Genomic DNA, 12,726 nt, shown 5'->3' on the forward strand with positions numbered 1-12,726 from the left:
GTACGCTAAAATTGTAGTGCGTCTCTACTCATTTTTGTTAACGGTATCTAGAGTCAGAGCGAACAGAGACACCTAGTGTACAATTGCATGTGCATGTTTTCCCACATTAATGTTTGCTTTGGCTCTGGCGGCTCAGGTGTCACCTCATTACGACACCCTAAATGATAGCCGTGTAAATAAGGTAGACGTAACCACCACATGAGCGATTTTCAATGGTGTCAAATTCATGAGCGTTCGTACTTCTAAAATGTAAGTACACATGTCTTAGCGCCATGTACTGTGATACCAGCCGAGTGTACTTCTCTAATCATTCTTTGCTAGTTTGAAAGACCATAAATATAAAATATTTTACGTCATGTGATGTCATCACTTGAGATGAAACTATGCTCACTTAGGTGACTGTGTTGCACCACCCCTACACCCAGGGGACAACTGTTACAAATTGATCATTTTGAATAATCATTTGTTTTCCTTGATGGGTGTAAAATTTGACACTTCACGTTATGTGACGTCACTCTGTGATTATTGCTATGGCGACAATATTGAATTAGGCGTACTAAAGCAGCGTTTTAACTTATATAGCGTCTGAGTTGTTGTACTAACTGACAGCTAATGCTGTTCTTGGCTAATAATTAGCTAATGTAATGAAAGTCAACACCGTATGCTAACCTCACCATGAAAATATTGCTCACTTACTGTACTCGCAAACAAGTAAGGTACGTGCTCGCTCGCACAGGTGGGAATGAACCGAGCACCTCTTATTATTATTTAATTAAACATTTTGAGTCATGAGGAACAGATGGATCAATAAATCATGCTTTCTTGTTTTGTTTGCTCCATCTAACGATATCTGGTCGGTTAAATTGTACTTTTCATTCTGTTTGTATTGGAAAATCCCGCAATATCTTCACTTTGTCGTTCTCTTGGACTCTCTCTGGAGAAAATCATACTGTGGATGATCAAACTGTAGACCAAACTGACGAAGTAGATTTACTTACACAACACCATCATGTCGATTTCTACAGCGTCCGTGCTTCACAACCAGAAATGAGATGTGCTACGGTCTCTCTCGTCTCAACACACACACACACACACACACACACACACACACACACACACACACACACACACACACACACGCACACGCACACGCACACGCACACGCACACGCACACGCACACGCACACGCACACGCACACGCACACACATACACACTTTTTCCCCAAAATGTTCTGTTTGTATCATCTGGTCGCTATAACCTCATCCTGAATAGAAACCGCCTGCGATTCCATTGGGGCTTTCAGTTGCAACGTTCCATGTCTCGGCCAATCAACAGACACATCGAACCCTATCACAGTCCGGTGTATCAAAGTCGTCGTCGTTGTCATCATCATCCGTGAATGATTGCAGCCTGAAAGATGCAGTGCGTTAGCTACTGCGCTGGACCAAACCTGCGAATAAAAGATTGCAGAGATCCGAGGTAGAGTCGGTACAGAAATAATATTTATGTCTTCCGGCACACGTACAAGTGCGCTAACGAGCGGACCTATTTGGCAGAGCGGATCTAATCCGCTGCTACACCGTCTCCTGTCTGCAAGAGCACACTACACTAATCTATATGGTTGTTTTCACAATTATTGGAGTGGTTACCGCTGCTCTGGTTGCTACTGTGGCTGTACTGGCTCTTCTCCTTGCTAGCCGCAGACGTCAATATTCGCATATTCCCCTTCCTCCTCTGGACAACTTCTGGTTGGGTCATGCGTCTTCCGTTGATAGGAAACTGAGAGGCGGACTTGCTATTGACGAGATTATGATGGAATATTCAAAGAAACATGGTGAAGTCTTTGTTCTCTTCTTCCTTCATAGTCCGTATGTAGTCGTAAGCCTAGATGATCCGAAAGCAATGCGTGAAGTGGTGAATGACAAGAGTCTCGTGAAATCCGACATTTATCTTGCAATGCGGTCGATATACGGTCACAGGTTTTGTGGGAATTTCATAGACGGTGAAACTGATGTGAATGTTTGGTTGAAACGCCAGAAAGCGTTTGCGCCAGTCTACAGTACGAAGAACGTGCGTGAGTTGGTTGTGTTAGTGAATCAGTTGGTAGACAAGTTCATAATGCACATTGATAAGGAGAAGGACAAAGAAGAAGCCCTCGGCATGAAAGATACCATTCGTCTCATTACCTCGGCAATTGGTGGTAGCATCACATTCGGTGTTGACATTGAAACGATTGTGGAAATGAAGTCTTTAGACCAAGCTCTAGAAACTGCTTTTGCACTTTATAGAGATATGGTGTTTGATCCACTAACTCGGTATCTTCCCATCTATAGAGGTAAATGGCAACAGGCAAAAGAGACCTGTGCATTCCTTCGAGGTGAAGTCGCAAAGTATGTAGTGAAGAGGCAGAAGGAAACCTCAGAAACAAACAGCCACGATTGGAAGGATTTTCTGAGTTTTGCGCTGAAGGTAATAGGAGAATATGACTTTGAAGTGGTGATTGACATGTTGCTGGAGATTTATATTGGCACTGCTCTCACTACACCTGCTACAATGAGTAATTGTCTAAGAGAGATACTTAGACATCCAGAAGTCGAGAAGCAGGTTGTAGAGGAAGTGGATCGAGTGCTCGAGGGCAAGCCATTTGTATCTGCAACCGACGTCCAGTCTCTTCACTATCTCGATTGTGTCTTGAAAGAGACTCTTCGACGTCACAGCACAGTTTCTACTTTCTCACGAGCAAGCACGTCTGCTCTGACAGTTGCTGGTTATGCTATACCTGTTGGTTGCGACGTCCACATCAGTTGCTTCGCTATGCATCTCAATGATAAGTTGTGGCATGATCCAATGAAATTCGATCCCAATCGGTTCTATTCTCTCAATGATCCTTCTGCAACTCTTTCATTTGGTTGTGGAATACGTGCTTGTCTCGGACGTTCATTGGCTGAGCATGAGATGACAGTGATCATTGCTCGTCTCTTTCAAACGTTCACCTTTCAGTTGGAGCAACAAAGCAAGGAATACGACATGTACGACCCAAAGGCATCAGTCATGATTCTTAGGGATCCTGTGAAATGCAAGATCAAACGAAGATTGGTAAAGGAGACTGGTTTGTGCTAGTCTCTGTCATGAAAGAACTGGACTGATGACTTAGTTGTTTTGACTAGAATTTGTCTAGTAATTCCTAGATAGCAGCTTGTAGTAAGAATGATCTGCACTTGAGTGATAGTCAGGCAGAGTACAACACTGCAGTATGGTTCATCTCTTTATATATAGGAGAGCGGTCTGTCTGTCAGTCAATACATATATTTTTGATAAATGAACTATAGCACCAAAGCAGTAGCTAATCTACTTGTCCATTACATCTAGTACATACATGAAAACTGGTTAAACTACAATGCACATTGTATAAAAATACGCCACGGTGAAAACACGCCACGGTATGACCCTTCTTGGGCACGGCAGATGACTGTCTTGTCTGTCTGTTTGTCTGTTTGTCTGTCTGTCTGTCTGTTCTGTCTGTCTGTCTGTCTGTCTGTCTGTCTGTCAAAGTCTGTCTGTCTGTCTGTCTGCCTGCCTGCCTGTCTGTCTATCTACCAGATGGTTCTAAGCCTTTTGTTACCCCTCTGGTGTTCGAACACTTTGGTCGTTGGGGACCCAAAGCAGAGGAATTTTTAAATGAACTTGCAAAGAAGTCCAAAGACATGCTGGGAAGGAAAAATGAAGCAGCGTTTAGAAGCTATTGGAGAAGAAGATTTTCTGTGATTATTCAGAAATGTAACAGTAGAGTTGTTTTAAGAAAGCTATCTAGGCTTTCATTGAATTGTTTGGATGGACAAGACAAGCTAGAGATGGACAAAGCCATTCATAGTTCTATTCATTAATTAAAACGAAGAACAGTAGGAAAGTAGAACTTTTAGTACTGCAGCAAGTGTTGTAAGTAGTGACGTTTGATGACAATAAAACAAATCTGTCTGTCTGTCTGTCTGTCTGTCTGTCTGTCTGTCTGTCTGTCAAATACATATATTTTTCAAATCCAAAGAAATTTCCATCAAGAGCTTTAAAGCTAGTCTCTAAGTAAAGTTCCTCTAAATCAACAACAAACACTTAAGGCTACAACAGGTCTGTCTGTCTGTCTGTCTGTCTTCTTTCACTATTGAGCACAAAAAGCAAAATTTTACAAGAACACTATAAGGAAACTGCTAAGGTAAATGTCCATCTACTAAGACATACCGATCGAATACTACTAAAATTCTAATGAATGATGTTCTGAATGTCTATCTGTCTGCCTGTCTGTCTGTCTGTCTGTCAAATCTTTATATTTCATACATATGAACTATTACAAGCTATAGATACGAAAGTCCGTTATATATCAATTAGACCCACACTGATCTCTAAAAAGTTATCAACTTAGGTTGCATGCAATTGGACACTATATATCTCACTAATGTCATTTTCTTTCTTCATGGGCGGTTCATCTTCTGGATGAGAACTTTACGTTGCACCTTTGAAGTATGGCGCGTGATACGTGCCAAAATAAGAATAACCACGCACTAGGTGTAAGGGTTTTTTACATTAGGGGTAGCCTCGCAAGCCAGGCTCTTCAGCGCAGTAGCTAACCGCACGTGAATCACACGAGGAGGAGGAGCTTTTACCGGAATTGCTCCAGCGCGAGAAGAGCCTGGTCGCTTTCGAAAACGTCATAGTGACGTGAGACCCCCGATCCGGTTTCATGGCTTGCATAAGGCTAATTCGATTTCCTAAAGAGCTCGTCACTGTAATTGCGCTGATACACGAAGCAGAGAGGTAGCCCTCCGCGGAGAGCGCGTGAACACGAAATCCAGTGAAGCTGTTGATGGACAAAGTGCTGGTGAATAATGAGCGTAGGAATGGCCTACATGGGACTGGTCCGCTGAACCTACACCCTCCAGCAACGTTTCTTTCTACTGAACTCATCTGCAGGTTTGCGCGAATTGAAACAGACGTAGAACTGTTCACCACTCTTGCGCGTCTACTCTGACATCTATGGTCTGTGGGGGAAATGGTGTGAGAACTGCCGGTCCAGTTTCACTCAATGGTTCATGAAAACAGTGGCCTAGAGCTTGTTAACCTCTCCACGTCATGATCAGATTGGCGTGTATTGCTAACGCAGTCTATGTGACGGTACTTTCGACTCAGCAAGCAGCACTTTCGTACGATATTGACTCTCCTCACGGTGAAGTAGAAACATGTAGGCATGGGAAAACATCAGTGCAGTGGACCTACCATGTTCAGGAAGTGTAGAGTTGACTCGTAGTTGCACGTGTACTACGTACGACTTGTTTCAATGCACGAACTCTGACTGCTACATGTATACACTAACCGCGTACAATGAGTTCATTTCTCAAACTGCCGCGCTGCAGATCTAGATTCGGCGGTGTGCTGTTGGCGAAACTGAATGCTGAAATGGAGTGGTGACACTGCAGAATATTACATGGCTGAGCTGTCTACATACGTACTAGAAGCGAACGATAATGTCAACTACGTACTTTGTGCAAAAACAAGCAAGTGCGTGAAGCGATGTCGCGTGTTCTCAACTTTCGTACCTACATGCTTACCTAATAGAATTAGCTTTATCAGGCTATGAAACCGGATCGGGGGTCCCACGTCACTATGACGTTCTCGAAAGCGACCAGGCTCTTCTCGCGCTGGAGCAATTCCGGTAAAAGCTCCTCATCCTCGTGTGATTCACGTGCGGTTAGCTCAGCGACTGCGCGGAAGAGCCTGGCTTGCGAGGCTACATTAGGGGTAGGTTTTTAGCATTAGTGGTAGGATTTTTTGCATTAGGGGTTTTTTGCATTAGGGGTAGGGATTTATGTATTAGGGGTAGGGATTTATGTATTAGGGGTAGGGGTTTTTAGCATTAGGGGTAGGGGTTTTTGCATTAGGGGTAGGGGTTTTTAGCATTAGGGGTTTTTAGCATTAGGGGTAGGGATTTTTGCATTATGGGTAGAGATTTTTGCATTAGGGGTAGAGGTTTTTAGCATTAGGGGTAGGGGTTTTTAGCATTAGGGATTTTTAGCATTAGGGGTAGGCGTTTTTAGCATTAGGGATAGGGATTTTTGCATTATGGGTAGAGATTTTTGCATTAGGGGTAGGGGTTTTTAGCATTAGGGGTAGGGATTTTTGCATTATGGGTAGAGATTTTTGCATTAGCATTAGGGGTAGGGTTTTTAGCATTAGGGGTAGGGTTTTTTAGCATTAGGGGTAGGGTTTTTAGCATTAGGGGTAGGGTTTTTTAGCATTAGGGGTCAGGTTTTTTGCATTAGGGTTTTTTTGCATTAGGGGTTTTTTGCATTAGGGGTAGGGTTTTTTTGCATTAGGGGTAGGAGTTTTTGCATTAGGGGAAAAGTTTTTGCATTAGGGGTAGGGATTTTTTGCATTAGGGGATTTTGCATTAGGGGTCTTTTGCATTAGGGGTAGGAGTTTTTGCATTAGGGGAAAAGTTTTTGCATTAGGGGTAGGGGTTTTTTACATTAGGGGATTTTGCATTAGGGGTCTTTTGCATTAGGGGTCTTTTGCATTAGGGGTAGGAGTTTTTGCATTAGGGGAAAAGTTTTTGCATTAGGGGTAGGGGTTTTTTGCATTAGGGGTTTTTTGCATTAGGGGATTTTGCATTAGGGGTCTTTTGCATTAGGGGTAAGAGTTTTTGCATTAGGGGAAAAGTTTTTGCATTAGAGGTAGGGGTTTTTGCATTAGGGGTAGGGGCTTTTTGCATTAGGGGTTTTTTGCATTAGGGGTAGGGTTTTTTGCATCAAGGGTAGGGTTTTTTGCATTAGGGGTAGGAGTTTTTTGCATTTGTTTGCCCTACTGAATCAAAGTTCAGTAGGGCAAACACATGGGGCAGATTACAGTATACGTTTACTGCACATGTGCAATGAGAAATCACCCATAACTAAGAGATAAAGCTTTATCTTTGAATTCATGAATCAAAATCCAAGAAAACATCACTTCTTACACGTGTGAGTCATTTTGTTGTTAAATCCATCGTGCACCCCCTCCAGTAGACTACTGTGCACCTCCACTGCACATGAGCACCGAGGCATAATTATGTTTGATTAATTTTAGTTGATTACACACAATATCTTACATTACGTACCTACAAGTTACCTAACCTTGACTGACCCCCCAAGTAATGTAAATTTTTGTACACAGACAGGATGACAGTTTCTCACCATCAACATCTAGTCTTCTTCAGTGGAGCTTCCTTCATGATAAAGGTCACTCACACTGTGTGCTAAATGACTGTAGGATGGCAACACCTCGGGTAATCTATTTGGCTGCCCAGTGAAATCTCCCTCAATTTTCACCTCCTCATCCTCACAGTCTGTGCCAGTCTCACTACTCGACTTGTCATCAGCATCAACAACATCCAGCAACTGTGGGTCCTGGTTTGAATAACTTGGACGTGTAATAAGTGTCTCATTAGCCCACACCAGTACACTAATTCTATCATGTACTCTAGCCCTACAGCGAGTACACACACCATTTCTGTTGTGGGGATTCTGACAGTTGCCTCTGCATCTACAACGGATGGTGCAAGGTTGGCAGTTTTGAAAACAGCTCTTGCAGCCTCCCCTACTTCCAACACAACCAGTGCGACAGCTACAGTGGTAGTTCATCTCGACCATGCTAGCAGTCTTGACTCCATGAGCAGTATCCCAGACAACACATATTACATCATTTTCACTAAAAAGCCATCCACAGTCATGACAGTCAGCAAAACTGGATGTATGCGAGGGACTCTCATATGCTAAACGAACTACATACTGGGCTCTACATATGTGCTGCTGTAAAGCTGTAATAGATGGAACCACACCTGGCAAGATCCGCACACATGGCCAGCGCAAAGCAAAGATTTCCTACCCTTTTTTGACGGTGGAGTGAAACCGGAACTTTCCCTGCTCATTCTCAAAAATAAGGAGAAAAAACGGCCGCTACACGCACAACGAGCCACACCACTTTCAAGTCATTAAATGCCTCAAACAAATCAAGAGCGCTGTGAGACCAACTCCTCGACAAGCAATGGAGATGGACAGGAGGATACCTGTATACAATCAAACAGTGAAATTATTTACACCGCCGCTGTAGTGTTTACAGTGTGTCAAACAGACCAAGCAGCCACTGAAGACGACTCGGAGTACACACGATTCGCAATTGCCAGCGTTCCCACGTGCAACAATGGCACAGAATGCACCTGGTAAAGCTTAGCACTAACTTGTGTATGCCCCGCCTACAACAATTGGCATGCAAGGCGAAATGCAGATATTGCTAAGTACTCTATACACTACCCGAGGACGAGGATTCTAAAAGACTAGCGGTAAACAAAAGATTTACATCTGAACAGCACTAAGAGTCTGAGAGCCCTAACTAGTCTTCTGACCCTTGGACAAAAAAGGCAGGGGAGGCTCAAAAGTTGGGCTCCCACACCGTAACGCGTTGACAAGCCTCAATAAATTATCCCACAAGTACCTGAAATCACCACCAAGCACCTTACAACGCCACGACGGCATGCTATAGTGCCTACCAAATTCAAAAAAATATGAATACCTTGAAAACGATGAATCACCGGGCAATAACGACGACTTGAAAACCACAAACTTCCGGTCGCTATTAGCCATGTTCCTCATCCTATTCTGTGCACTAGAAGAGAAGAGTCGAGCTCGAACTCCTTCAAACAGTCGACAAAGGTATATGCTACCGTAGGGTGATCAACATTGGGTTGCTGGCCGGGGCCTTTCCGTGGACAAAATTGACAAAGGAAGGCGCTACGGTCGCCACAGCGACAAATCACCCCAACTTTCGCCGTCTTTCCACGAAGTCAAGCAGTCTGACACACGCCCTACATTGTCAAATCGATGCCTCTAGACTTCCTTTCACTACCAACGACAGCAACTGGTGAAGGAAGGCTCTACTGAGAGTGTTCGTCACCCGTGAAGTAGGGACTTCGCCAGATCCTGTTATACGGGACTTGGCATTAGAGAAGGATAGGGCTTATCCGGGTCTTCATTTGGACGAGAGGTAGTTCCGTAGACTTTAGAGGGTTGCCGATGGAGTTGTAGAAGAAGCCGTTGAACGTGTAGTCATCGAATTGAGACGAGGAGAAGATGACTCTTTCGATGAAGTCTTTGTCAGCGAGTGCTCCGATGACGGTGATGATTAAAATAGAATTAGCGGTTGCTATTAGCGGTGGCTTTGAACTAATTGCACACTGTGCGCAACTGATGCAAATAGTACGTCTAGAACAGACTAATTAATTACACCTACGACCGAAAGCCGAAGGGTTAATGCCGTGCATACTTTGTTTAATTCTATTGTACAGAACAGCCAATCTGCTTTGGAAGCAACTGATCTGAAATCGTCTTATCACAAGCTTTCGATTGGTGTAAGTATCAGCTACAAAGCGGTGAACGCTAAGTAGGAGCGAACACACGCAGTTCGAATAGTAGCGTGAACACGGCGTATAGGTTCAATCTCCACTGTCTAGCAGATCAGCACACTACGCTAGATGGTCGTCTTCACAATTATTGGAGTGGTTACCGCTGCTCTGGTTGCTACTGTGGCTGTACTGGCTCTTCTCCTCGCCAGCCGCAGACGTCAATATTCGCATATTCCCTTTCCTCCTCTGGACAACTTCTGGTTGGGTCATGCGTCTTCCGTTGATAGGAAAATGAGAGGCGGACTTGCTTTTGACGAGATTATGATGGAATATTCAAAGAAACACGGAGAAGTCTTTGTTCTCTTCTTCCTTCATAGTCCGTATGTAGTCGTAAGCCTGGATGATCCGAAAGCAATGCGTGAAGTGGTGAATGACAAGAGTCTCGTGAAATCCGACATTTTTCTTGCAATGCGGTCGCTATACGGTCACAGGTTTCTTGGCAATTTCATGGACAGTGAAACTGATGTGAACGTTTGGTTGAAACGCCAGAAAGCGTTTGCGCCGGTCTACAGTACGAAGAACGTGCGTGATTTGGTTGTGTTAGTGAATCAGTTGGTAGACAAGTTCATAATGCACATTGATAAGGAGAAGGACAAAGAAGAAGCCCTCGGCATGAAAGATACCATTCGTCTCATTACGTCGGCAATTGGTGGTAGCATCACATTCGGTGTTGACATTGAAACGATTGTGGAAATGAAGTCTTTAGACCAAGCTCTAGAAACTGCTTTTGCACTTTATAGAGATATGGTGTTTGATCCACTAACTCGGTATCTTCCCATCTATAGAGGTAAATGGCAACAGGCAAAAGAGACCTGTGCATTCCTTCGAGGTGAAGTCGCAAAGTATGTAGTGAAGAGGCAGAAGGAAACCTCAGAAACAAACAGCCACGATTGGAAGGATTTTCTGAGTTGTGCACTGAAGGTAATAGGAGAATATGACTTTGAAGTGGTGATTGACATGTTGCTGGAGATTTATATTGGCACTGCTCTCACTACACCTGTTACAATGAGTAATTGTCTAAGAGAGATACTTAGACATCCAGAAGTCGAGAAGCAGGTTGTAGAGGAAGTGGATCGAGTGCTCGAGGGCAAGCCATTTGTATCCGCGACAGACATCCAATCTCTCCACTATCTCGATTGTGTCTTGAAAGAGACTCTTCGACGTCACAGCACAGTTCCTGTTTTCTCACGAGCAAGTACGTCTGCTCTGACAGTTGCTGGTTATGCTATACCTGTTGGTTGCGAAGTTCACATCAGTTGCTTTGCTATGCATCTCAGCGATAAGCTGTGGCAAGATCCAATGAAATTCGATCCCAATCGGTTCTATTCTCTCAATGATCCTTCTGCAACTCTTTCATTTGGTTGTGGAATACGTGCTTGTCTCGGACGTTCATTGGCTGAGCATGAGATGACAGTGATCATTGCTCGTCTCTTTCAAACGTTCACCTTTCAGTTGGAGCAACAAAGCAAGGAATACGATATGTACGAACCAAAGGCATCACTTATAATTTTTAAGGATCCTGTGAAATGCAAGATCAAACGAAGATTGGTAAAGGAGACTGGTTTGTGCTAGTCTCTGTCATGAAAGAACTGGACTGATGACTTAGTTGTTTTGACTAGAATTTGTCTAGTAATTCCTAGATAGCAGCTTGTAGTAAGAATGATCTGCACTTGAGTGATAGTCAGACAGAGTACAACACATTGCAGTATGGTTCATCTCTTTATATATAGGAGAGCGGTCTGTCTGTCAGTCAATACATATATTTTTGATAAATGAACTATAGCACCAAAGCAATAGCTAATCTACTTGTCCATTACATCTAGTACATACATGAAAACTGGTTAAACTACAATGCACACTACATAAAAATACGCCACGGCGAAAACACGCCACGGTATGACCCTTCTTGGGCACGGCAGATGACTGTCTTGTCTGTCTGTTTGTCTGTTTGTCTTTCTGTCTGTCTGTCTGTCTGTCTTCTTTCACTGTTGAGCACAAAAAGCAAAATTTTACAAGAACACTATAAGGAAAACTGCTAAGCTAAATGTCCATCTACTAAGACATACCGATCGAATACTACTAAAATTCTAATGAATGATGTTCTGAATGTCTATCTGTCTGTCTGTCTGTCTGTCAAATCTTTATATTTCATACGTATGAACTATTACACGCTATAGATACGAAAATCCGTTATATATCAATTAGACCCACACTGGTCTCTAAAAAATTATCAACGTAGGTTGCATGCAATTGGACACTATATATGTCACTAATGTCATTTTCTTTGCTTCGTGAGCGGTTCGTCTTCTGGATGAGAACTTTTGCGTTGCACCTTTGGAGAGCTACAGCGAATTTTCTTCTCCAGTAGCACTTGAAATCTTGGTCACTGTTACCAAGGTCGATGTTTTTCCTTAGTTGAGATAATCGAGACAGGAATGATTGTGCTTGTCTCTCCCAACGACCGAAGTGTTCCATAACTAGAGGCACGAAGTTGAGACATAATCCACCAGGCAGGACCTTCGACTGGTACTTCTCGACTCTCCTCTTCCCTTCTTACCGCTGCTGCGCCGTCTTCTCGCGATCGGGCTGCTCTTGACAAGATATCGGCACACCATGGGTGGGCCAAAGACACATCTAGTTCGACGTCTGTTCCGGTTACTGGATCCATGATCGCTATGTCAGGTCGATCCTCGCAATCACAGTACCTTTCTCTGGTCTCTTTCTTGTGGTTTACGTGTAACTGGCTCAAACATTCGGACCAAACACCTACAATGGTATTATGGGTCCAGACAGGACCTCCTCCAGTCTTACATGTCATGAGATGGTATCCCTCAGAATCTAGGTCTTTTCTGCAATCGCATCTTGTAATCCATTTTGAGGAGTCTACGGGCAATCCCAGTCTCAAAATGGTCGCCAACTGAAATTCTTTTGGTTTTAGTGCAAACCTTTGTGAGTTTGGGATGGCATGTAGCCATGCTCCCGCCCTCTTCCTTGAATTCACCTCAAACGCGATACTTCTTTTGGACAAGTAGCTGAGTCAATCCTTTCACTGACTTCAGACCTGAGCAGACTGTCTGTTAGCTTTCGCTGTAATTTTATTTTAGTTTTCAAACTGGATAGGTGCACGTGGTAGTTGGGATGGATGGCTTGATGTAGTGAATGACTAATGGTGTCGTCTTCCTTGTTGGAATTAAATCAGGCGGTCGACTACAAGACTGGTATCTGGAAAGCGCTGTGGCAACTGTGA

At 43.6% G+C, this 12,726-nt stretch overlaps 2 protein-coding genes across 2 annotated transcripts; both read left to right on the forward strand.

Moving 5' to 3' along the window:
• Positions 1-1,583: 1,583 nt before the first annotated feature.
• On the forward strand, positions 1,584-3,317 carry LOC134182940 (cholesterol 24-hydroxylase-like). The gene has a single exon (XM_062650382.1). The coding sequence runs from the start codon at positions 1,619-1,621 to the stop codon at positions 3,119-3,121; it is 1,503 nt and encodes a 500-aa protein (XP_062506366.1). The 5' UTR covers positions 1,584-1,618; the 3' UTR covers positions 3,122-3,317.
• A 6,061-nt stretch (positions 3,318-9,378) lies between these two features.
• Positions 9,379-11,261, forward strand: LOC134183577 (cholesterol 24-hydroxylase-like). The gene has a single exon (XM_062651161.1). The coding sequence runs from the start codon at positions 9,549-9,551 to the stop codon at positions 11,049-11,051; it is 1,503 nt and encodes a 500-aa protein (XP_062507145.1). The 5' UTR covers positions 9,379-9,548; the 3' UTR covers positions 11,052-11,261.
• Positions 11,262-12,726: the final 1,465 nt, after the last annotated feature.

This window comes from Corticium candelabrum, chromosome 8, assembly GCF_963422355.1.
Source record: "Corticium candelabrum chromosome 8, ooCorCand1.1, whole genome shotgun sequence".
NCBI classification, from domain to species: Eukaryota; Metazoa; Porifera; class Homoscleromorpha; order Homosclerophorida; family Plakinidae; genus Corticium; species Corticium candelabrum.